The 25,920-nt window shown below is 35.2% G+C and overlaps 1 protein-coding gene across 1 annotated transcript; it reads left to right on the top strand.

Moving 5' to 3' along the window:
* The first annotated feature begins 8,387 nt into the window (after positions 1–8,387).
* On the top strand, positions 8,388–21,748 carry mcm6 (minichromosome maintenance complex component 6). Its single transcript, XM_030159675.1, has 18 exons — positions 8,388–8,597; positions 8,752–8,898; positions 10,541–10,651; positions 10,746–10,833; positions 12,104–12,265; positions 12,353–12,518; positions 12,609–12,757; positions 13,730–13,880; positions 13,972–14,113; positions 14,962–15,103; positions 15,231–15,338; positions 16,148–16,303; positions 17,102–17,230; positions 18,143–18,307; positions 18,744–18,870; positions 19,454–19,678; positions 19,774–19,913; positions 21,225–21,748. The coding sequence occupies exons 1-18, from the start codon at positions 8,500–8,502 to the stop codon at positions 21,333–21,335; spliced, it is 2,517 nt and encodes an 838-aa protein (XP_030015535.1). The 5' UTR covers positions 8,388–8,499; the 3' UTR covers positions 21,336–21,748.
* Positions 21,749–25,920: the final 4,172 nt, after the last annotated feature.

Genomic DNA, 25,920 nt, shown 5'->3' with positions numbered 1-25,920 from the left:
GTGGCAGGATCATCATGTGCACAGCTGTAAATAGTATATATAGGTTTCTTGATTGTGTTTATCTTGATTTTGCACTTCTTTTGCTCTTGCGTGCCTTTGTACTTTTGCTGCTTTAAACCTGGAATATCCCCTTGTGGGACTAATAAAGGTATATTTTATCTTATATTAATTTACAGTAAATCATGTGGTTTGGACATTTTAACAAATATGTTCATAATTAAAAACTTTTCCTGGTTACCCTTCTAGGTAAAAACGTGTACAAAGTTGTGTTACGTGTTTTCATACAGTCAGTGAGTTGATAATAAACAGAAATATCATCATTATTTCACATCAGAAGCGGATGTTTCTGTACTATGACGCAGGTCTTGTATTGGTTCGATTTTGTAAATGTTCACGTCTCTAGTGTTGAAATCAGTCATTATTGTGTTGCTTTAATCTCAGCATCAGCTCCACTCCTTTTAATCTGATTCATTATCATCCAACCATCTGAAGCCACTGATCCGCAGTGTGAACAACACGACTGAAAAATGAAACTGACGTGTGAAAACCAGGTGTTTCTGAGTCACATATGTGAGTATTTGGGAGTCAGCGTCCTTTTGTGTTGAGCTTGACCTCGAAGGGATTTACAGACAATTGGCAAAAGGAAATTATAATGTGAATTTATTAGTTAGGTACTGAAATGCAACCTGTCAGAGTTGAACTAGTTACTATACAGTAAGTAATTAAATGATTTTAGTTTCACTATTTTATATCAAAATAAATGTAACATAAATTCTTATTTGACATTTTTATGCAGTTGTGTGAAGTACAACTAAACAAAAGGCACTTCATGTATGATCACAATGATATATCCAGGACTTTTTTTTATTATTTCATGATTATTTGGTAAATATTTAACAATATTGTTGAGTGACATGCATTGTTCCTTAATAAATAAACTAATGAACATAAACCAGAAAAGCTATGTTCTCCACAAATTAGAGCTTATATCCATTAAAATGTCCCCACACAAGCCTCCTCTTTACTCTGTGTTTGGTTTGTGGGCCGGTCTGGTGCAGGTTTTGTGGTGGTGTTTTTGGTGGACTTAGATTTATGTTGATGATCTAAACAGTCGGACACTTCTACGTGAGAGAGCGGGAAGCGTCGGGGTCAGGACATCCATTTTTCCAATAGACTTACATTCAAAAGTGCTTCTCATATATTTACTTCCAGTGGGAAGCGAGAGAAACAGAAGCTGGAAGTTTACTGTGACCCGTTTCCTGGAGGAAAGAGGATGAAGATGAAGAGGGGAGATGTGAGAGACCAGGGAGGAAGAATACAGTCCGTCAAGTCCACAATGAAGAGCAGATTCTGTGAGTGTGTATGTTCACAAGTGTGTTCTATAGAAATGTCTCTACTATTGTTTCAGGAAAAATCATATATTCTACCTGCTCGTATAAATGAGTCTATTCCCTCTCTTTCTCCTATTCACAAACACACACACACAGAACAGACACACACAGACACACAACAACTCAATTCTCTTCTATTCATAGTGTTCAAAACAGGAAACACTTCCTGCAGCTCATTTTAGGAAAAACAAGCAGCTAAAACAATCAAACACTTGAACAGTTTCGACGCTCACTAAGTGACACAGTACATCAGCTTCAACACCAGCAGACACACGGTTTGGTTTATTTACACGCGAAAAATGACAGAGAGATGCAACGAACTGCTGGTTGTTTAAGAAAAGAGAAGCTACTCATTGCATCAGTTTAATCCATAAAGACGCAAACAGCCACTGGATACAAAAAGCATCTGCTGATTTAAAATATTTAATACCTGTTGATCCACTAATTCTATCAATACATGTAAATAATTGCTGTAAAATACAGCTTGTTATCTTTTCATAGTCATCAGATATGACCCATTTAGACGTTCAGAGGCTTCGCTGTTACCATGGGAACGCTGTCATCTTCTCCAACATTGATTCACCAGTAAAACCCATGGAGTTGGATCAATGACAGTGGATGGAGATATTTGTTTTTGTGCTCAGTTATTGATATATTTTGCTGAAAAAGTCACTTTTTCTTCATTTTTCTCTGTTTCCTTAACTTTAATCTGAGCTTTTATGAGCATCTACATGATCAGTGAATTAACCCATAAAGACCCAAACAGCCACTGGCGACCAAAATCATCTACCGATCTAAAATGTTAAATAACTGCTGATCCACTAATTCTATTATTATGTGTCAATAAATAGCATAAAAATACAGTTTGTCATCTTTTCATGGTCATCAGATATGACCCATTTGGATGTTCAGAGGCTCTGTAGTTACCGTGGAAACGCTGTCATCTTCTACAACATTGATTCACCAGTAAAACCCATGGAGTTGGATCAATGACAGTGGATGGAGACGCTTAGTTTATGTTCAGTTAATGATAGATTTTACTGCAAAAGTCACTTTTTCTTCAGTTTTCTCTGTTTCTGATATAATAACCCTCAATTTTAACCTGAGCTTTTATGAACATCTACATGATCAGTGAATTAAATATAGGAAAATACCTGATTTATACTGATAAAATGCAAAATACAGCGGACAATATTGTAAATGATTAATGGTGATAAATCACTTAGAGAAGGTTAAATAGAGAGAAAAAATCATTTGGGAATTTAGACAAAAGTAGCACCGGGTCTTTATGGCTTAAATATAGGAAAATATATGATTTTCACTGAAAAAATGTGACATACAGATGATAATATTATGATAAATGATGATAAATCACTTAAGAAAGGTGAAATCAAGAGATAAATTCATTTGAGAGCTGCCACAGAAGTAGTACTGGGTCTTTATGGGTTAAAGATGATACATATTCATCACAGTAATTATCCAGTGGAAGGATCTGAACTATTTGCTGAGTTAAGTCCTTTTTTTTTTGGACCAGACAGTGTAGAATATGATTTTTTACTGTCATTCTCAAACCCAAAACATCAATTTTATGTCATCTCAGGATCCAAATATATAAAAATACACTTTGACCTGCTCTAATGTGGACATTTTTAAAGACTTTTCCTCATCAGCAACAAGACAGTGTCAGAAAATCTCTTTATTACACCTTGTTGCATTTTCTTTTTTACATGATTTTAATTTTTCCCAGTCTTTTATTATTGTTATTATTATTATTTTGTACATCTGTTGCATGTTTCCCTGTTGTGGGACTACTAAAGGATTATCTTATCTCACTTCTTCCTCTGCATTTCCTATTAGTTGACAACCCTTCCAGATAACACTCTTGTATTTTAATTCAGGAAATGAATTGACGTATCATATGTTATTGTTATAGATTTTACTCTGACTCAAAAATATAGCTGTAGATTACATTACAGACATTAGAAACAGTGATTAAACTGATCTCACACACATTAATGTAGCAGTAAAATCAGTCAGACACATCATATTTACTAGTAAAACACTGACAGGGACCATTTGACGACTCTTACCATGCAACATTAGAAGGAAATTGCTGGTGATGACAATTTTATTACAGTATATTTTATGTTTTTTTGTATAAAATGGTTTGAAGGTGAATATAAAAACTCCCAAACTCCCATAAAGCTTCAATCTCAGCCATTGTTTTGTCTTAAATCAAACTCACTACAGCCAAAACAAAGAAAACGTCTCACATTGTGAACACAAATAAACAGGAAACAACTCTTTTTAAAGCTTTTCATATCCTGGTTTTTACAGTGTTTTATCCATCTTTTTTTTTCACCTGCAGGACACGGCAACACCTCTGGATAAGTTTAGTTTGATTAAATCACAAAACGAGGAGCATTTTGTGACCTTTTTATATTAAAATAACGGCAGTAACACATGTTTTAACACTGCAGATTAGGTCTAAATCTAAATATCTGGATTTTAATGGGATTCTTCCGCTTTCATGTCATTACACATATGAGAATATTCTTTACATGTATAATTGTTTATGTGGGAGTTTTCATTACTGTCTCATAAATTAACATTTTGCAAAAAAAACAAAAAAAACAAACAAAAAAAAAAAAACAATGATTGTACAACAAAAATATAACTCTTAATTATTCATTTCTGTTCTATGTTTACAACCACTGGTAAGTTTCATGTGTTACCACATTATCTACGTTCATTTTGTTGATTATATTATTCATTTTTTATTTTTTATTGTTTGTTTTTTATTGCATTTGTTCATGATGATTATTCTTTATCCTTTTTGGGGGGAATTTGCTCATTTTTGTACATGTTGATTAGTTTGTGTGTCGGTTGTCCATTTCTGTTCATTTTGTTTATTTTTTTGTCAATTTTTTATTATTTTTTTTATCTATTATTTTGTTCAGTTTTTGTTTATTTAGTTACTTATTGATAACTGTTTAGTTCAGGAGAGCTTTTTTCATTTTGTTGATTCATTTTTGCTTATTTTGGCAACTTTTTTTTTCTTTGACAATTTTTGCAATTTTGGTCATTTTGTTCATGATTTTCTTCTTCTTTTTTTTTACATGTTGATTATATTGTTCTTTCATTGCGAATTTGTGTGGATTTGGTTCATTATTGTGTTAATTTTTTGTTCATTTAGTTAATTCTTGCTTATTTTGTTAATTATGTTGCTCTTTTTGTCCAAATTTGTTCATTTTGTTGTCGATTCTGTTTATTTTTAGTTCATTTTTGCACGTTATATTGAATTTTTGTCTCTTCTTTTTTTCTCATTTTTGTCACATTCTGTGTACTGCCTCTGCCTTCACACCGTTATATAGACAACCATATCCTAAATATATTATTTATTTATCTGACAGCTGGGATTTCTGCCTTACAGATTAACATTTTATAAAACATGTGAAACACTTTTTGGTTCTATTTCGTTCACATTGATTTCAATATGTGTATTTTTACATGTTTGAACATCTGTAGTGTTATGACTTATAATACGGACCAGTGAAGTTTATTTTGCATGTTTTAAGTGAATTTAGTTGGTTAAATATCTACTATTGAAACATTATTTGGGTAAAATATGTTTGTATTTATGTAGGACACTAATGCTGTTATAATGTGTGTGTGTGTGTGTCGGGTTTTGTGTGTGTCCACAGATGGTCAGGTTCACTGAGTTTCCTGTCACTGAACAATTGTGGGAAAATCAGAGGTCAAGACAAAGAGAGAAATATAGAGGCAAAGAAAGACTGAGCCGCGTCCAAATGGCCTGCGATAACTTCCTGTTCAGTTCCTGGTGGATTCATACAATGTGACAGGTGAAACCAATCACCTGCTGGGAGCGTTTGTGTTTCTACGGCAGATGAAGACGTGAGAATGATGTGAGAACACAAATGGATGGAATAATAGAGTAGAAACCAGTGTTTATTCACAAACAGTGTTGGATCCAAGCTGAGACAGATGTGGGACAAAGACTGTGTTTGTGTGGGACAATACGAACACATGGACTAATATACAGATGAAAATGAATGTTGATTAAAAAAAAAAATAAAAAAATAAAAAAAAAAAAAAGGAGTACATTTTGTCTCTTCAAGTCTTGTACACATGTCTAGACATTCAAAATTAAGAGAATAAAAAAGTTCGGTATAAGCAAAGACTGAACTGATTTGAACCAGTTCCATGTAATAATAAAAATGAGAAAAATAATGAACAAAATGAACAAAAATGAAGTATATGCTCATTGAAACCAACAAAAATTAACAGAAAGTGAAAAGGTTTTTAACAAATCAAGACAAAATTAATGAACTAATCAGTAAAATGACAAAAAATTAAGAAAATAACAAAATACTCATAAATTAAGAATTTATTCAACAAAATGGACAAAAATGAAGAAAAAAAGTCAACAAAATTAACACATTTCTAAAACGTCAAACAAAATGGACAAAAATGAACAAAAAACAATGACTGAAAAGAACAAAATATTGAGCAAAATGAACAAAATACTCAGAACATAAATAAAACTTCAGACATTTAACAAAATGGGCACAAATGAACAAAAAAATCAATAAAATGCAGAAAAATAAGAAAATATTCAACAAAATGAACAGAAAAGGAAGGAAATAGCCATCAAAACAAAAATCAACAGTAAACCAAAGAAACCCAATTAAATTGGGCAAAATACTAAAAGAAATAAAAAACAACAACAACAACAACAACAACAACAACAAAAACTTATCCAATATAAATATAAGAACAAAATAATCTTCATGTTTTTGGTCCATTCTCACATTTACATAAATGTCCTCTTTAGAAATAAAACACAACATGGGAATGGGATGAGACAGGAGTGAAAATCCATTTGTGTTTCACCCTCTACTTGTTGGAGGTTGTAGCTCTTATTCATTCATGTTCCAATCCTGGCCTCATTAACAAACATCTCCCTCTAGCGGTCACTTAAAGTTACTACATTTCTCCAGAGTTACTCCAAGGACTCCTTTCTTTGTTTATTAAATTCTGTTTTATTCCCCCTCCTTTTCATATGTGATAATTGTCTGCTGTCTGATTTTTTTTTATACTGTACTAAACTGTAAATGTAAATTTATTCTTAAAACATATTTGCAGCTATTATAAACATAGTGCTACAGCAAACCAATAAAACAATTGAAATACACAAAAGGGCCAGTTTAAAACATAAAAGGCTATGTGGTACATGCTGAAGGTTCTGTTTAAAAAAAAAAAAAAAAAAAAAAGGCCACACCAGATGTAAAACATGCAGAACCAAAGGTGGTGGAATTAAACGGGGATAATTTCTAACAAGGAGAAGAGGCCTTTCAAGTAAAAAAAAAAAAAAAGCTGTATTTCTACACTATTCTGTTGCAAAATAATAATATATTAATTACATTTTGACTTTCGGTCCTTGTAAATATATATATATATATATATATATATATATATATATATATATATATATATATATATATATATATATATATATATATATATATATATATCATTTGGTTTAATCGTTTATCAAAACAAAAAGGCTAACCTGTGACTACCTTAAACTTCAGTCACGTGCATTACTGTCAGCCAATGATATTAGTTCTTCTCTGGTTTTCAGCAGTTAGTCTTGTGGTACAGCAGAGGTATTTCGGGGCTTTGGCGGTAGACATTCGTAACATGTTTATCGTGTTTAACTACTTCTAACATTGATTTAGACCATATAAATTAAAAATTGTCATTAAAAGATGCATAAAACTGTAAGTAGGTCCACTGCATAAGAAGCTATAGAGATGCCGTAAATGGCTCGGACCTGTCGCAACACCTCCAACTGTCACTTGACTAATAAATCGATCATTTTGTTCATTCTATATCTTCTCAAGTAACGTCAGAATTTGCTAGTCGATGGATAAGATGTTGCATTTCATTACAGAGGTCATGTGATTGTTATGGAGAGGACTGTTTTCATGTAACTGTCATTTTTCTCATCGGGCTCCATTTAACACAGTTCGAAGATCCCAAATTATGACGTATTTAACCCTTTGAGTTCAAATACAGTTAAAGAGCATTATTTTTTCTCATGAATTTATTTATTATTCATCGATAGAACATACAAAAGATAGAATATAACAAGAATGTACATCAGACGTTTCAAGCCATAATGATCATAAAGTAATAATAAGACAAAAAAAAAAAAAAAAAAAGAATAAATAAAATTGTTAAACGGCATTCTTTTTTTAAACTTTATTTAAATATCAATGTACAAACATTGTCAAACATTTAACATACAACACAATACACACAATACATGAGAATACAGATACAAAAATAGAATACAATCATAAAGTCAGTAGATATACAAAATACATTTTCAATAATTCATATACAAAAAATAAATCTAAATAAATAAATACATAAATAATTTCTCATCTAAAATTTCACTAAATGTCAGATGACACATTAAATATCTTATCATAGCTGTCAACAAAATGTCCTTTTTTTTTTTTTTTTTTTTTTTATTAACAAGGGCTAATGACAGATAAAGTGAGTTAAATTCAGTTAAAAAATGAGGAAAGGTTGCTGTGGAGGCTGAAAGTTTTTGCTTGTGAATGAAATATTTCCCAAAAAAACAAACAAACAAACAAAAAAAAACTAAATACTGCAGACATTTGTTCTTGTTTTCATAATAATATATAACATCTTTCGGGGAAAAACAGTATGACATGTTAACTTGGTTGAAGATATAAGAACACAAGTTAGACCAAAATTGCTTTGTGACGTTACATTCAAAAAACTTCTTGGTTGGACTTTTATAAGAGAACTTCGCGTCAGTTCACATTTCCAGTCCTGATTGGCTCAAAACGACAACATATTTACATGTCAACAGCTATTGGTTAAAACTGGCGCGCCAAATATCACGTGGTGGCACATTTCGCGCGAAACTCCGCTCTGTTGTCCGGAGCTCGGCGTGCTGTCTGTGCGTGTGTCCACCTGTACAGGAGCAGTTCGGATCTGTATTTTGTGTTTTTGACGCTTTGGTGCCAGTTTTTATCAGTTTTTCAGTATGGACGTTACCGCAGCAGCCGCGGAGCATGCCGGGGAAATGGTCAAAGATGAGTTGGCTGAAAAATGTCAGAAGTTATTCCAGGCTTTCTTGGAGGAGTAAGTCAGACAATAATAGGATTTATATAAGATCTGTCAGTGGAAACAAGCTTCAAATTCACATGTTCACCGATATTTGTTTATTTACTTGTAATCAGTGACTGTGGGGATGGTTTTCTGTCAGGTGGATTTAGTTATTTGGTGTTTTTGTCAGGTTTCAGACCGGGGATGGGGAGGTGAAGTACGTCCGGGAGGCTGAGGAGCTGATTAGGCCTGAGAGGAACACTCTGCTGGTGAGCTTCACAGACCTGGAGGGCTTCAACCAGGAGCTGGCGACCACCATCCTGGAGGAATACTACAGGTGAACAAACCACAGACACAAACTCACTCCTAATGTCTTATTTCTAAACGAAGAATTGGCATGAGCAGCAGTTTTAACCCTCCAGGGTCTGTGATCACGCATGATTAGACCTTTCAATCCCGCTTTTATATGTTCATATTTGGAACTTAACTTTGCTTTTTTAAGTTCTAGAACAGTTCATCAAGCATGTTTGTGGTTGTTTTTGTAATAAATAGTAGATTTTTTTCCCCCCATCTGGATTTATGTATTTTTGGACCTAGTATGTTACTAAAGTAAGTTAAAGTGTAAAAATAATTATTAGATTATATATTTGTCACATGGGTACAGTAAGCATTTTTCAATCTGACATAAAAAGGCAAAATCAGCAGCATTCAGGGATGGTCAAAGTAGGCCCACACCCTAAAGGGTTAACTGTTGTATATTCCCAGGAAATGCTAGAATAGGTTACTACATATCAATTAAACCTTTTAAGTTTGTAAAAGTACTAGTAATGCATTGTGAAAACACTCCACCGTAAATAAAAACCTGCTTTGAAATCTTTAAAGTTAAAAATATGTAAGTATTTTCAGCTAAATGTATTTAAAGTAAGTGAATAAGTCTGTTTGTGTTTTCCTATTGTACATGGTGTTTATGTACAGTTGTGGAAAAAATTATTAGACCACCCTTGTTTTCTTCAATTTCTTGTTCATTTTAATGCCTGGTACAACTAATGGTACATTTGTTTGGACAAATATAATGGTAACAACAAAAATAGCTCATAAGAGTTTAATTTCAGAGCTGATATCTATCCATTTTCCATGGTTTTCTTGATAATAACCAAAATCACTTAAGTTGTTACATCAATAGCTATGGCATTGTACTGCCAAAAACTGTGCTTTTAGGCATTCCGTGTTTTCTTTTCCGTTTTAGTCAAATGATACACACAGGAGTTAGTGCTTGATTGCATAACCATTGTTTTTGATGGTCTAATAATTTTTTCCTCAACTGTATGTGCGTAGTATTAATGTATATGTTGAATTTTACTTAAGCAGATGTTATGTGACCAAGTAAATCTAACATGTTTAGGTGTAGACGCTTACTTCCGACATAATGCCCAGATGGTAAGAAAAGACAAAACAACTTGCTGTGATCATCCACAGAAACACCACGGTCAAATCATGGAGAGCAGTATATGAACTGAAAGTACTTGACATTTGTACTTGAATTCAGTATTCGAATAAAAGTATGTGGTTACATCCAATCATGGGTCCCACTGATGCTAATTTATAACAGCACTCAAAATACAGCTGTGTTTTAGACAGATACATAGACTTTATTTATTTTTTGAAATTACAGTGCAGCAACAGCATTTGACATCTAAACTGTAAGGTGCAATAATAAACTCTAATGTGCAAAGTGAATGTAATTTTCCAGTAGGATGGAGGTGCATAAATCCAATCCATCTTTATTTATAAAGCACTTTAAAACAACCACAGTGGACCAAAGTGCTGTACAGAAGACTAAAAGCACAATAGAAAATTAATGAAAGCATTAAGAAACAATAAAGTCAAATAAATAAAACAAGTTAAAATATAAAAACAGAAACAAAAAATAATAAATAATCAGTGTAAAGTATTAAAATGAAGTATATTCTGTTTTTCAGAGTGTATCCCTACCTTTGTCGGGCCGTTCGCAACTTTGCAAGGGATCATGGGAACGTTCCCCTCAATAAAGAGTTCTACCTCGCCATCCAGGATCTGCCAAGTAGACACAAGTAAGAAGCGCTGAAAATCCCTAAATCGACTTCTTTACTTTTACGAAATAATGTCAGATCTATAGAATATTTTCCTGTGTTGTGTGTAATCCAGGATTCGTGAGCTGTCGTCCATGCGCATTGGCACTCTGGTGAGGATCAGTGGTCAGGTGGTGAGGACACACCCGGTGCACCCTGAACTGGTAAGAACAACACATGCACAGTAAGAATGAAGCCGATGTGATGCACGTCCTGATGTATCTGCAGATAGACATATTTAGAAGACGTTATTTAAATTTATTATTAAATTTTCTTCATTTTGTTTGTACATTTTACTTTAGTTTTTATTCTACCCTATTTACCTTTTATATATTTTATTTTATATTTTATCTTCTATGCTACAAAACCGAGATCTGGGTAACTATATTTCGTTCTATCATGTACCACTGATCAAATGACAATAAAGCAGCGTCTGATATCGGAAGCATGTACAGTCACGGAAAAAATTATCAGACCATCAAAAGTCATCAAAAATAATGGTTATGTTATCCAGTACTAACTCCTGTGTGTATCTTGTGACTAAAACAGGCAGAAAAGAAAACATGGAATGTCTAAAAGCACTGTTTTTTTCAGTGCAGTGCCATAGATATTGATGTAATAACTGAAGTGATTTTGGTTATTATCAAGAAAACCATGGAAAATGGCTAGATATTAGCTCTGAAATTAAACTACTATGAGCTATTTTTGTTGTTATCCATATATTTGTCCAAACAAATGTACCTTTAGTTGTACCAGGCATTAAAATGAACAAGAAATTGAAGAAAACAAGTGTGGTCTAATAACTTTTTCTGCGACTGTATTTCCACATGGCCCTTGAACACTGTTGTGCAAAAAAACAGGCCTGGATCACATGTTAAACCAGTCTGTCTTTGTTTATTTTCTCTTTCTAGTTACATTTCTATCATTTGACTTGAAGGAAATTATCTTAAGACACTTACAAGAAAGGCTGAATCTTTTTGAAGATAAAGTTATTGGTCACATTTCTTATTTAAGGACACAAAGCCTCTGTTAATAATTATACATAAACACATTTGTGATTAAACTTTTTATTAGAAGAAAATTGGCTTATACATGTTCCTCTTCAGTACATGTCAGTAAGTCACAAATTAATAAAAAAAAAAAGAGAGAGAGAGAAAAATGCACATCATTACAAAAGGGCCCACATTCTCTCCCATCACAGTATTCCTGTACAGTTTCTGAACTGGTAGGCAACTTAAATCCAAAAAATAAGAAATGATAATGCTAAGTAGAAAAATTAAAATAGAACAATAAAAAAGTAGGTATATATGCAGCAATAAATAAAAATAGACAATGCAATGCAGGAAATATACATCCTATATTGTGTCTAGTGCACACCTAGCTACTCTCAGCTTGTCGTTAACAGTAATTTTACAAACACACTTCCTTTTGCAGGTGAGTGGTACCTTCCTGTGCATGGACTGCCAGGCTGTGATCAAAGACGTCCCTCAGCAGTTCAAATACTCCCCACCAACCATCTGCAGAAACCCCATCTGCAACAACCGCTCCCGCTTCCACCTGGACACGCACAAATCCAAGTTCATCGACTTCCAGAAGGTAAAGTATGAAGCTCTAACTGTGTGTCAATGAGAGGTGGGTTCGTCTCAGGTATGCACAGTTGACAAACGTACCTGTTGTGTTCAGGTTCGTATTCAGGAGACGCAGGCGGAGCTGCCTCGCGGTTCCATCCCACGCTCCCTGGAGATCATTCTGAGGGCCGAGGCGGTGGAGACGGCTCAGGCTGGAGATCGATGCGACTTCACGGGAACCCTCATCGTCGTACCGGACGTGTCTCAGCTCAGCACTCCGGGTACAGTATGAATTTAACCCAGAACAGTCAAGAATCTACAACTGAAAAGTAAGGTTCAGAAATATGAGTGTGTGTGCTGTTTTTGTTTAGGGGTGCGTGCAGAGACCAGTACCCGCGTGGCTGGTGGACCACAGGGCTTTGAGGCTGAAGGTCTGAGGGGGTTAAAGGCTTTAGGGGTCAGGGAGCTCTCGTACAGACTGGCCTTCCTCGCCTGCAACGTGGCCCCGACAAACCCACGAGTAAGTGACGCATGAACTTTAAAGACTGCTCTGTCATGTTGATTCAAGATTCCTTTTATTGTCATTGTGTACACAGAGCATACACACCGAAATTGTGATGTGCTTGTAGAAACGGGACTTGTAGAGTAAAAAAAAAAAGGACATATACAATGCAAAATATTTAAATAGTAAAAACAGTAAAAAAAAAAAAAAAAGGAAATATACAATATAAAATGCTTAAAGAGGAAAAACAGTTTAAAAAAGGAAATATACAATGCAAAATATTTAAATAGTAAAAGCAGTAAAAAAAAAGGAAATATACATTGCAAAATATTTAAATAGTAAAAACAGTAAAAAAAAAAAAAAAAAGGAAATATACAATGCAAAATATTTAAATAGTAAAAACAGTTAAAAAAAAAAAAAAGGAAATACACAATATAAAATGCTAAAACAGGAAAAACAGTTTAAAAAAGGAAATATACAATGCAAAATATTTAAATAGTAAAAACAGTAAAAAAACAAACAAACAAGGAAATATACAACGTTGACTGTTGTGCCTTGGTGGAGGTCTGCGCTCTCCAAGTGCTTTTCTAGTTATTATTGGTTTTTCATTATTGCACATTATTGATTGTTACATGTGTTTAGTTATTGCAAAGTTCAGTGTAATGATTGCTCTGGGGCAGAAGCTGTTTGCCAGTCTTGTAGTCCGTGCTCTGATGGTCCTGTGTCTTCTCCCTGATGGGAGAAGATCAAACATTTTGTGTGTTTGGTGGTAATGGTCTCTGACAATGCTCAATGCTCGATGCTCGAGGCATCGAGTGGTGTGGATGTTCTCCAGGGTGGGCAAGTCAGTGATAGTGATGAGCAGTTTGACTCGTTGAAGAGCTTTCTTGTTCTTTGCTGTGTTGCTACTGTGCTAGATGAGAATGCCATAAAACCACAGTGTTGTTTCTCCTGCCTGATGTCGAGTAACAGCGTCTGTTTGTCGTCTAGTTTGGAGGCAAAGAGCTGCGAGAGGAGGAGCAGACCGCTGAAAGCATCAAAAGCCAGATGACAGAAAAAGAGTGGGAGAAAGTGTTCGAGATGAGCCAAGACAAGAATCTTTACCACAACCTGTGCACCAGCCTCTTCCCCACCATCCACGGTCAGTGCCTCCACCTTTTCTCCATCCAGTAAAACCTTCAGGGTGGGTAAAGCATGTGTTTTCTAATAAAACGATGACGCCGATCATGCAGGAAATGACGAGGTGAAGCGCGGCGTCCTGCTGATGCTGTTTGGAGGCGTTCCCAAGACGACCATGGAGGGAACTTCACTGAGAGGGGACATCAACGTCTGCATTGTGGGAGATCCAAGTACTGCCAAGAGCCAGTTCCTTAAGTAAGTTACACAAGAACATGGAAAAAGCGTAATTAGTATCAGTATTCTCTGCATTTACACCAGTCTGTTTGGAGCAGTTTTTATTACTTGTTAAAATAAATGCAGTGAATAGTAGTCAAATCTGATCTAAATGTCACAGGAGATTGTGAGTTGTTTCCATTAGATGGTTTGACACAAATAAACTAGGCTGCATATTGTCAGAAGGTGGTGCTGTAGGATATGTTACAGGTGGCTGCAATGAGTAGAGTAATAATGGACACAAAGAACAGCTGTTTGACAAACTCCAAAAAAATTCCAATGAGACAAAGGAATGATTTGTCCTTCATCAGTCCCTCACTAACTTTTGCTGGTGTTTTTTTTTTCTCTCTCTCTATTTTTTTCCAGTTATTTTTTTGTTGATTTTTTTACAGCAATAGTGCAGAACAAATATCTAAACAATAGGAATTGTTATTTTTATACAGAACATACACAAAACAAAACAAAAAAAAAACTAAGGAAAAAAAAGAAATCCCAAAACAGGCCACCTATCCTCCTGGACAAATGTAACAGAGTTTGTGAGATGCAAACTTACACTTAAACATAGGTATAAAATATCAGAGGGAAAACAAGGAGAGAAAAGAAAAAAAACACCATGATTGAAGGTTTCCTACATCAGAACTTACTCGGAGAACGTATCCAACTCACATTTAGCGCATAAGCTCAGAAAGAAAAACCAAAGTGAGCAGAACTGAGAACTTTCATCAAAATTTTGGTATTTCTATCAATGTTATAGTTCAAAACATACATGAAACACTTTGAAACTGCACTTGTTTTCTGTAAATATAAATCTGTTGTTTTGCTGTGTGCAGACATGTGGAGGAGTTCAGCCCCAGAGCGGTTTACACGAGCGGCAAAGCCAGCAGCGCAGCCGGTTTAACGGCGGCGGTGGTCCGAGATGAGGAGTCGCACGAGTTTGTCATCGAGGCCGGGGCACTGATGCTCGCCGACAATGTGAGTCTGTCAAATTACAAACTTTACAAAGTCTAATAAGAGTCAGGAGTTTTAAGACTCAAATAAAGGTCAGTGTAGACGTGGACTCAGTACTAATGTGTTAATTATTGAGCGCATTTTCTTCCAGGGTGTGTGTTGCATCGATGAGTTTGACAAAATGGACCTCAAGGACCAGGTGGCCATCCACGAAGCCATGGAGCAGCAGACCATCAGCATCACCAAGGCTGGAGTCAAGGTAACAGACGGGACACGGCAGAGCTTCGTTATCCAATTAACATATTTTAAAAAACAACTCTCCTCTGCTGATAAAATACAAGATTTAGAATTTTTGCACAAGTCATATGAGTAGAGGGTTTTTTCATAGTGCTAGGAGAATGCTTGAGACTCTGTGTGATTATTATAGTATAAGTGTGATTTATTTATTTTAATTTAACCAGGAAGTCCCTTGAGATAAAATGTCTTCTTTGAGGGACACCTGACCAAGACCTGCATCATAGCTATAATAATAATAATAATAATAATAATAATAATAATAATAATAATAATAATAATAATAATAAATTGCATTTATAAAGCACTTTTCATTCAAAAGAATCTCAAATTACTACAGTGGAAAGAGAGAGTCTTAGAGTAAAATACTAAATACAAAACAAAACATGGTGGGCTGTGAAAAGCCTGTCTAAATAAATAATTAGGGACTGAACACTCCTGTATGCGCTGCTGTCAACTTTCTGTTTAGGTTAGTTTTCAAATATAGCCCATTTGGTTGAAAACTCCACACAGGCAGTGAAAGCTAGATGCAAATTTTATGTAAAATTGTTTGACATTTCCAATATGACAAAAGGAGCAAGTGTTAGCACTAATGGCACAGTGTCCCATACACCCACAGTCACCAACCAAAGAACCAAATCACTAGAATGTAATGTAGATGTGTTCAAAGTCTGAGTAAAAAGGACAGTTTTTGTGGTCGGTTAAATGTTTGTTATCCATAGCGTCTTTCGGGTACCAGTTCTATAGAATAACATGTCCTCCCGTCTCCCCCAGGCCACGCTGAACGCTCGTACATCCATCCTCGCTGCTGCCAACCCCGTCGGCGGACGCTACGACCGCAGCAAGAGTCTGAAGCAGAACGTCAACCTGACGGCGCCCATCATGAGCCGCTTCGACCTGTTCTTCATCCTGGTGGACGACTGTAATGAGGTACGTGTGAAAGAGAGGTTAAGTTAAAATGAATGCAGTGTTTTTAATATTTGGTTTATTTTAGTTTATTTTAGTTTTTTAATATGTATATTATTGTTATGAAATGGACAGAGTTTACTTTTGTTTTTGATATGTGCACTGTTACTGTTACGAAAGGGACTAAGTTTATTTTGATGTGAAATGCTGCTGCAAAAGGGGCAATCTATCCTTGATATGTAAAGCAATTTTGTGTTTTGTGCATAGTCAGAATTTAGTCTGTTATGTGTAGGATTTTTGAGTTACTTATGGGATTTGACAGGAATTATAGGGTAGGTAGAAGGATGGGGTATGGAGGCGGGAGATTTTAAGTTAAACTTCATCCCACTCCTTTTCAAATGTTTGACTTTCTTTTTATATAAATCCTTTTGTTGTTTGGTTTTAATGTTATATTCTAAATAAATAAACAAACAATATTTACAACTATCTAATCTGAGTTACTTTATTGCATGTCACTTTAAATTAATAACTTCCATTACCGATACCTCATCTGTTTAACTTCATTGTTGCACCTTTATTATCTATTTTTTGTCTCCTGAGTACCCTATTTATAGCTTTATTCTGTTTATACTTACATTGTATCCTATTTTTTCGTATTTTTTTTACCATTTTCTTTTTGCATGTTGTTTTTTTTTTGTAGAGTTTTGTAATATCAGTTTTCTTTATGCAGTGTACATATGCCAAAAACTGACAGTAAAGCTGACTTTGACTTGAAAGTAGAAATCCTTATATTTTGATCCGGTGTGTTATTTTGTGTCGTAGGTCACAGACTACGCCATCGCCAGACGTATTGTGGACCTTCACTCGCGTGTGGAGGAATCCGTGGACAGACTGTATTCACTGGATGAGATCCGCAGATACCTGCTGTTTGCCAGACAGTTCAAACCAAAGGTGTGTATTCATCTGTCACGTTTGACACACATTTCACACAGGGTTTTCCTTACATTTCTAAGCTCAGGAGGCTCTCCATCTGCGGTGTCTCTTATGGTGTAATATCCTAAAAATATGTGAAAATCTCCCCAGTTTTTAGTTAAACATCAAACAAGACAAAGACCTCAAATTCTTTGACCACAATACATAAACAGAAGGTGTCAAACAGGGGTCACATACAGACATAAAAACCGTGAAATACAATCATAATAGTTATAAATAATGTCAACTCCTATGTTTTAGGGTGAAAAAAGTTAAATTACAAAGTGAAACTGTTTACACCTACAAACTATCCTTTAAAAAATGTTAATAACATGAACATCCTGAAACTTCTTAGGCAAAATAAGTGGAATTTTCATTCATTCATTCATTTGTTTTGAGCAGAAGAAAAAACTGTAACATTTTTGTGTACAAGGAACTAATATCCCAGCAAATACATTAATTAATAAAGATGATCAAGACAAAATAGCAATTGCCATGTACACCAGTAATAACAAAATAAATTCAATATGTACTGCTCAAAAAGGAGTATCTCAACTTATCATTTCTACATGTACATCACAGATTGGATCTACAAAGGCACAAAGCATTCAGTAATAGGCAGAATATTGTTCGAATTTTGGACTTTGGAGTCAATTTATAGGTTAGTATGGTATTATTTTACTGATCTGATTCATTTGATCATGTTTTGCTGTGGCCCCTGACCTAAACCCCTGATTCTTAATATCTTTAGTGGGATTTTTGCATTTTACAAATTATTCCATCAGCTGGATTGGACCCTTTTGAGGGCCGTATGTTTGACACCTCTGACCTAAACCATCCAGAAGCACAGGGAAAAACTTCATTCATTTTGGTTTTAACCTGTTTCTGCAGATCTCCAGTGAATCGGAGGAGTTCATTGTGGAGCAGTACAAGCGTCTTCGTCAGCGCGACGGCTCTGGGGGCGTGTCCAAATCTGCCTGGAGAATAACTGTTCGGCAGCTGGAGAGTATGATCCGTCTGTCCGAGGCCATGGCGCGGATGCACTGCTGCGACGAGGTACATACCACAAAGAAGCACATTATCTAGCAACACAATCTTTACACTGATTTTTCTATTAGTTTATGTTTTTCATGACATGACACCAGACTAATTCTCAAATTAATTTAGGTTTATAAAGGTTCCACTTTCAGCTGTTTAAGAAAAACACACACAAGCTAAAAATCCATTCAGTCGGTTTCTTTTTTAGTAATTATGCTCATTGATTACTTCACTTTATTAACTTCAAACTGTTTTACTCTAATTTATTGTGTAATATTTCATTGCATTTTTTATTTATTTTCATCTTCCTCTTCCTTCTGAAGCACCTCAGATTTGCATGAAAGATGTAAATAAAGTTTGATTATTGTACATTTAAAGGATAACATGACAGTGCTGTTGTTGTGTGTTTTAATCAATGTGACATTTTTCTTCTTTTTTTCTTTTATGGCTTCAGGTGCAGCCCAAACATGTGAAAGAAGCCTTCCGTCTCCTGAACAAATCAATCATCAGAGTAGAGACGCCCGACATCAATCTGGAGCAGGATGATGAGCTGGAAGAAGAGGAGCAGCAGGAGGAGGAAGGTACACGATGGACACATGAATGTACAGATGAGGACAGATGTTCGGTCTTATGCTTCCAATATGAAGTTTGTTTTTCTTTAGGTTATGGACCATAGGTTAGACCTTTTTGCTTTCAATGCATTTTAAAGTCTTCAAGTGTATATGAATTTATTTAGAAAATGCCTACTTTTAGATTATTAGTTATAAAAGATGTTGTGTTAGAAAATTTCAGCTAAAAATGCGACAGTATGTAACATATAGATATGATCACAAATCTATAGAAATTGTAATGTGTATAATTCCATTTCTGTGGCGAGCTGTGGGTTAATCTGAAGGAAAAACATTAGGAAGCTCTTCTTTTTGACTTTGACTGATGCAAAATGGGCACAACTACATTAGAAATCCACAAATATTGCTAAAGGTTGCACGAGAAACTGATACAAACTAAAACTAATTCTATTTGTAATTTTAGTTTTGTATTCACACTGTTTAATTTTGGTTCATGTTATTTCAGTTAAAGGCTTTTTTTCTGTGCCTTTCTTTCGTAAGTTTTAATAACATTGTGGATATACTTATTTCTCATCCTACCTCCTTGTTTTAATAGGAAACGTTCCTAATGGAGTGAATGGTGTCAACGGCGTTAACGGCCATGTCGATGGAATAAACGGTCATGTCAACGGCCATGTAAATGGAATAAATGGCCATGTGAATGGTGTCAACGGCCACGCTGAGCCCGGCAGCCAGCCCAAACCGTCTCTCCGCCTGTCATTTGCAGAGTACAAACGTATCGCCAACCTGGTGGTTTTACATCTACGCAAAGCAGAGGAGGGTAAGACATGACCCACCTTTTTTTATGCGTCATCTGTGGTGTAATTCTAGTGAATTAATGGGCATTTTCTCATCATTTCTCTGATGTCTCTACAGGTGAGGAAGAGGAGGAGCTGAAGAAAAGCGCAGTGGTGAACTGGTATCTGAAGGAGATCGAAGCGGAGATCGAGTCAGAGGAGGAGCTCATTAATAAGAAGGCGCTCATAGACAAAGTCATCCACAGACTGGTGCACTATGTGAGTTAACTCCCCCCCACACACACACAGAACAGAAAGACCATGGACACCCCATGCATTTGTGATATATTACATTAACCCATAAAGACCCAAACATCCAACACTAGCCAAAAGCATCTACTGATTTAAGCTGTTTAATACTTGTTGCTCCACTAATCCTATCAATCCATGTAAATAATTGGTGTAAAATGCAGTTTGTCATCTTTTCATGGTCATCAGATATGACCCATTTGGACGTTCAGAGTAGTAGTGAACATGTAAACACCGTCGTCTTCTACAATATTGAATCACCAGTAAAATCCATGGAATTTGATAAACGACAGTGGATGGAGATGCTTGGTTTATGTTTAGTTGATATGTTTTGCACAAAAAAATACAAAAACCAAGGCACTATATGATTTTAAAATGCCTTTAGTAATTATGGCATGTCTCAATGGACTTTACTGAGCCCCAGCATGTTTTCTGCCTTTTTTGTTTATCCCCCTGAATAAGGCCAGCAGGCTGAAACACACTGGGGGCTCAGTTAGGTCCATTGAGACATGCCAGAATTGATAAAGGCATTTTAAAATCATAGAGTGCCTTGGGTTTTGTATTTTTTGTGTGACTATTCCTTCACCAAAGAGCACCTCTTTTACCATTTTTCATTGATATTTTTCATTACTGCCTGGAGGTCCATGAGGCATTCCTCTTTACCATGTGTTCAAAGTTAATGATATATTTTACTGAAAAAGTCACATTGTCTGTAGTTTTCTCTGTTTTTGATATAACCCTCAACTTTAATCTGAGTTTTTATAGACATTTTTGTGAAATTAAATCCAGGAAAATATCTGATTTATACTGATAAAATGCAAGATACAGAGGATAATATTTTAATAAATGGTGATAAATCACTTAAAGTTTAGATGTAGTGAGGATTTAATTTGGGAACTGACACAAAAGTAGCACTGGGTCTTTATGGGTTAAGAATCACTCTAAAGTCATTAAACTCTAACCAGTATTGTTCTGTCCTCCAAACCCACATGCTCCTTTTTGCACATGCTCTGTTCCATTGAGGTCAAACCTGTATGTTTCAGCAAAATAATGAAACACATCCAGGATATGACGTGCTGAAACTGTCAGTTTTAGTTTTTCTTAATAAACAAAAAAATAATTTGCATTTGGTTTTCTGTCTTTGGAAACACAAAAGAAATCAGGAAATATTTCATTATAATATTTGAGATTGTGTAAAACTTTAATGGTGTCTGAACTTTTTTTCCTCTACGGTAATGTAGATCTGTGCTTAACAATCCCTCCATGTGTCTGTTTCCTCAGGATCACATCCTCATCGAGCTGTCTCAGTCCGGGCTGAAGGGATCCGAACCCACAAGCACGGAACAAGAGGTGGTCCTGGTCGTCAACCCAAACTACGTCCTGGAAGATTAAGATCGTCTTCTTTTTTCCTCCATTGCCTCATATGCCTTTTGATTCCTTCACCAATAAAGTTGACGTTCAGTGTGCTTTTGGATGCTCAGAAAAAACAAATACATGCATAATAGTAGCATTGGATGTGTTTTTATGCTTTTTGTGATGTTTGCATCTGCTACACAGAGAAAAGGTTCTGGGGCTCTTTAGAAAATAAGGTGTTTTCTTAGTCAAACTGACTTGTAAATATACTGTTGTCTTTGTCCAGTCATTTGCTGGTTTCTGTTTGTTTGACTCTGAACTTTGTTGTTTATCATTAACTGTATATTTGAGGCAAACAAAATGGTTCTTCAGAATTTCATCACTTATTGTTTGTCCTTTTGTAAAATTATGACATGTTTTGAATAAGGATGTTCCATAAATAAAACTTTGTTGCTAAAATAAAAGTTCTCTTCAGTGTGTTATTGTCCAGTAGGGGGTGGCAGCACTGAGACTTTAAATGCCACTGCGCATGACTGTTATCTAACAAACATGGCGGCGCCCTGTGTGACAGCAGCTCGGACGGCGGTACAAGGTAATATAATTAATACCACGCTTTTTGTCAAAAGTCAGATGTGAACCTTAAGTCAGTGATAACATAGCATTTAAGCGTTCGTCAGTGGGGCTTGTATCCGGTATTTACTGAAGCTAAACCAGCATAATGTCACTGTTTAGCAGTGGAAGTAGCTAGCTAGATTCTTTACTAGAAATTCTCCAACATGAATAAAAGTTTTGCGTTAAAAACATGACAATTAAACGTATTTGGCGTTAAATGTGTCCACTAAATGTACATAGTGCACGAAACGTAGGAATAGACAACCCTTGTCAGTGCTTGTACTTGATAGTTTTAGCTCCATATTATTTCTGACTTAATTTCAGTGGGGCATTTTATTGTTGTGGATATCCAAGATTGAGCTCATTTTGGCCATTTTATAAACTGTTTTCTTGTTTAGTCCGCAACAAACTATGGGAGTGATAGTTGGGGTTTGGAGGTCTTGAGATTTGGGGTCATTCTTCATGAAATATTGATGTTCTTGGACTTAAAAAAACAAAACAAAAACAAAGCTTCTTTCCACGTGTTTGTAGACTATTATACCCTAACTTCACGAAAGAAATGCAGCTAATTTATTATTTTATGTAATAATTATCATAAGTACAGTAAATGTCCAAGTCAGAACATGAATGGACCGAATTTAGCTGTCTGTCAAGTTGTCATTTGTTAATTGTTATACTGTGTTAGAAGGTTTGAAATAAACATATGAACTGAATTTGTGTAGAAAACAATTTAAAAAGCCAAGGGTCCAATCCGGGAGGAATTTGTAAAATTAAAAAATTACACTTAAGATTTTAATTAGTATATATATTAAATATTACTGTTCCAACCCACATGAGAACATATTGGGCTGTATGTGGCCCCTAAACTAAAATGAGTTTGACATCCCTGGTTTAGCTCAAAAAAGTCAGAATTTTGTTAACCCATAACAGAACACATCATTTGTCTTTTCATCACAAACATTTGGAGATAAGTGTTTTTTAATGGACAGCAAGGGAATGACAAATCTGAAAGTGACTCAAGCAGTTAGACAAATGTAGTGGGGTAAAAAGTACAATGTTCACCTCTAAAATGTAGAGAAACTGCAGAAAATGGAAATACTCAAAGGACAAATATCTGAAATTTGTTCCTAAATGCAGTACTTTTGTAATCGCCTTTTCATTTGTCCTCAGGTCTACATCTTGTTCCAGTCCGATGGCTTCTGTCTCGGGGTCATCAACCCCAGGTTATGTGTCAGTTTTTGCGGCTTCAGGCTGCTCGGTGTCGGCCGCTACACGTCTCTCCTGCCTCCATGTGCGTTTCCAGGACGGAGTCACAAAAGAGCACACAGCCTCCGAACCCAGCAGGCACCGGTTCACAGACTCAGGACAAGACAAATAAGGCTGAGGAGGAGGAGGAGGAAGAGGAAGGCCCTGAATACATCCCCAGGACAAAGGCAAAGAACCCGATGAGGAAGATCGGCTATGCCTGGTGAGTCCATGTAGTTGTCATTTATATTAAGTGTGTGTGAAACCAAGAAACATGTACTGTTGATTTCCACTGGGTAGATACACCTGTAAAGATGACAGTACTTGTACACTAGTAAATAATGGAAAGTTAACAACACTTCATTCTTATTATATGGCAAAAGTAAATTAACAAGTGAAAAAGTAAGCAGAGCTTACTAATACCCCTGCCCGGTGACACAACACTTTGCCCCTCCTGTTCACTGATACCCTTGCCACCCAGGGATTCATTTTGACGCTAAACTTTTAATCTTTTTAAAAACTTTTCAAAAATTTGAAAAAAAAGAGCAAAAATTTAGAGAGAGGCATGTGTAAAGAACATGTGTGTCTAATTAGAAAAGATTCAGGTGAATAGTGTCCAAGAAGTGAGTTGGACAAAAATCTCGGATGGACAGACAGAATTTCTGGTATATGTGGTATTTATATAATAAATGAATAATTGAGTAAATATGATCTTTTGTCAAATCTGAAACAGGCAGTTTCACTGTTCTAAATTGTTTTGTAGTGTTTTGTTTTAGATGTTTTTATCTATTTTATTTCATTTCATTTTATTTTATATCTGTTATTATCAGGTTGAGTCTATTTTTATTCTTATTTTTACTATTTTACCATTTTTTAAATTTTATTCATATCTTCGTACAGCAAATTGGGCAGCTTGCTGAGTTTTAAATTTGTCGTAAAAATAAACTTGACCTACAGCAATTCAAACTTAATAAAAAAAAAAGAAAAAGATTCACATTATGAATGTAGTAACACTATTGTAAAGGCATATATCCCTCTACTGGTTGTCAGGATTAAGTTTTAGAAAAAAAAAAAATTGTTGTCACAAGTATGTATGTTTAACTTTCGACTATGTAGCAGTTTGCACAAGAAATATTATTCACATCCTGCTTCTGTTTCACACATAATGAGATCAGTAAAATCATAGATAGACCAGGCAGAGTTCATGTTAAAATTACTAAAAAAGGATTTGCTATATTGACCTGAAGACAGAAATCCTTGTATGTTTATATGGTGTAGTCTTATGTCACTTCTGCATATTATCTGTGTTTCATCCAAACAAGGAGAAACTGATAAATCTAAAAAGCAGTGGCCCTTAAATCATTGTATAAAGAGCAACTAACACAGGTTGTTTTATTAGCATTTATCGGATAGTGACAAAGATTATACTTGAGTGTTTTGTTTATTAGCAGTTGTTGGGAGCTGTCCTAGCTGTTAGATATATGAGATGTTTGGGTTTTTTTTATGCCACTCAGGTGATATTCTTTGGAAATTTACCACATTACCCTGTCTGGCTTTCAAAATTGCACCATGCAATACATATTTGTAATTTTTCCCACATCCCCTTATGTCAGCCAACTAAATTCCCCTTTCCATTAAAACTCAAACACTTGCATCTTCTTCAGTTTCTGTTCATTTTTATGAGTTGCTATTTTCTCACATTTGCCTGATTAATACTCTGGCTGGATGTGTGTTGCTGAAATAAGGCTGAATATCACCAAATTGCAGAGACAGGACCCTCATTCTCCTTCCTCCTTCTATCTCTGCGTTGTTTTGAAATTCCCTGTTACAAGAAAGAGATGCAACTACACACTAAAAATGCTAAGTTGCAACTTTGTTTTGTTTTTTTAGGGATTTAGTAATTTCAAAACCACAAAGTGCTTCCACATGAGCACATGTTCCACCACACAACTCCTCTTATGACACTTTTGCAAATACAATGCCACCGCATCCTGCGATCAGCGCCAGCCAACAACTAACCAAACAATTCAGAGAACTTTCTGAACACAGATGAGAAGGAAGTGAAGTAGCTCAGTGTTTTTTGTTGTTTGATATTATAGTTGTGTTCTCCAGGTGATCATGTGAGTTTCAAATAGTTTTATCATACTATATTAACTGATTTTAAAGGATTATTGAGATATTTCTTATGACAATAAATGAGATCGTTATATCATTCACCTTTTTCCCTCATGCTAAGAAACATGCCTAACCCATAAAGACCCAAATGTACACCAGTGACCAAAAGCATCTATTGCTTTAAAATGTTTAATTACTTTAGAACCCTTAATCCTATCAATACATTTAAATAATTGGTGTAAAATACAGTTTATCATCTTTTCATGGTCATCAGATATGACCCATTTGGACGTTCAGAGGCTCCGTAGTGAACGTGGAAACACTGTCATCATCTACAACACTGATTCACCAGTAAAACCAATGAAGTTGGATCAGTGACAGTGGATGGAGACACTTGTTTTACGTTCAGTTAATGATATATTTTACAAAAAAAGTCACTTTTTCTTCAGTTGTCTGTTTTTTGATATAATAACCGTCAACTGTAATCTGAGCTTTTATGAACATCCACATGAACAGTAAATTAAATATAGGTAAATACATGATGTTCATTGAAAAAACACAAAATACAGAGGATAATGTCATAATAAATGGTGATAAATCACTTAAAAAAAAAAAAGTTAAATATAGCGAAAAAAGTATTTTGGAACAGCCA

The sequence above is a fragment of the Sphaeramia orbicularis genome, chromosome 17 (assembly GCF_902148855.1).
Source record: "Sphaeramia orbicularis chromosome 17, fSphaOr1.1, whole genome shotgun sequence".
Taxonomy (NCBI): Eukaryota; Metazoa; Chordata; class Actinopteri; order Kurtiformes; family Apogonidae; genus Sphaeramia; species Sphaeramia orbicularis.
The sequence above is the reverse complement of the archived record's forward strand: the minus strand, read 5'-3'. Positions and strand labels throughout refer to the sequence as shown.